Source organism: Stegastes partitus, unplaced genomic scaffold (assembly GCF_000690725.1).
Source record: "Stegastes partitus isolate 25-593 unplaced genomic scaffold, Stegastes_partitus-1.0.2 Scaffold301, whole genome shotgun sequence".
NCBI classification, from domain to species: domain Eukaryota; kingdom Metazoa; phylum Chordata; class Actinopteri; family Pomacentridae; genus Stegastes; species Stegastes partitus.
The window spans coordinates 193441-194509 of record NW_007578032.1 but is presented as its reverse complement, the minus strand read 5'-3'; the positions used below and the strand labels follow the sequence as shown (position 1 = coordinate 194509).

The 1069-nt window shown below is 49.6% G+C and overlaps 1 protein-coding gene across 1 annotated transcript in view; it reads right to left on the bottom strand.

Moving 5' to 3' along the window:
* slc4a11 (solute carrier family 4 member 11) overlaps positions 1–1069 on the bottom strand; it is a 157998-nt gene that overhangs the window by 110051 nt on the left and 46878 nt on the right. The window contains exon 2 of the mRNA XM_008283193.1: positions 634–684. Coding sequence (XP_008281415.1) covers positions 634–684 — 51 coding nt within the window. The remainder of the gene's footprint in view (positions 1–633; positions 685–1069) is intronic.

Here is a 1069-nt window from a genome sequence, read left to right as displayed (position 1 = left end):
CCAGGGCTGGTTGCATTAAAACCCACACGTGCTGGAGGGAGTTCTAAACTCCTGCATTGTGAGAATGAGTCAGAGAAGACGCACATCTGCCTCCTTATGCAAACCTCTCCCTTAATGAGCCTCGGAGACGACAGCGGTGGGTAACGCTCACACTGATGTAATTGCGTTTACGTCTTGATAAAACGCTGCCTAATAAAGACGGTTGTGTGCAGCAGCAGCAGCAGCAGCAGCAGCAGCAGGAGGCCTCCTGCGAATCTGCTGAGCGAATCGGCGGCGTGTTGCAGGAGGGGAATAATTGGCCGGGGGAGACGGGGAGATCCGATGCAAGTATATTCTGTCCCGACTGCTTGTGCTGCACATACTAATTGGGCGCCTCTCCTTGGCTTGAAGGTAATGAAACTGCCGTTATCATAACAGCCGGAGCAAAGTTCATTATTTATATCCAAATGCAGCCGAGTGTGAGAGCCGGCTGAGGGAGCTTTTTTTTGTTTTGTTTATTTCATTTTTTGGTGCTGCGGCTCCGATCTTTCCGTCTCTCTCTGTGGACGTACGCCACCACGGCCTTTCTGCATGACTCCATCTCCTGCTCTGTTTTCTGTGCTGAGACTCGTCCTGGCGGTGGCTCACACTCACCCATTTCTTGAAAGAAGTATCCATTCTTGGACATCCCAGAGGGAGGCGCCTCTGCAAGAGCAAAACACAGAAAGACAGTAATCAGTGAGGTGGATCTGTGCAACAGAACCCGGCCTGGCAGGGAGCAATTATTTGGTATTTTTACACCGCGAGCCGCTGGAGTGAGAGACGGTTATAAATACAAACATGCACCATTATTACAGCTTTTTCTTTCGCTGAAAGCTGCCGTGTGAGCAGAAAACACCTGAGCATGTACACACAGTCAATTACTGTTCATTCATTCACCTCCTGGTGAAGGCATCTGCCCCCTAATGGTGACCAGGACACACAACAACCACTGTTAATTGCACATCAAGTGCACAGGAGCTGCTCATGGCCGTGACAGTTTGTGTCTTCATTAAGTATCTGAAACACAAGCAGGTTTGGGTGTTTTTTT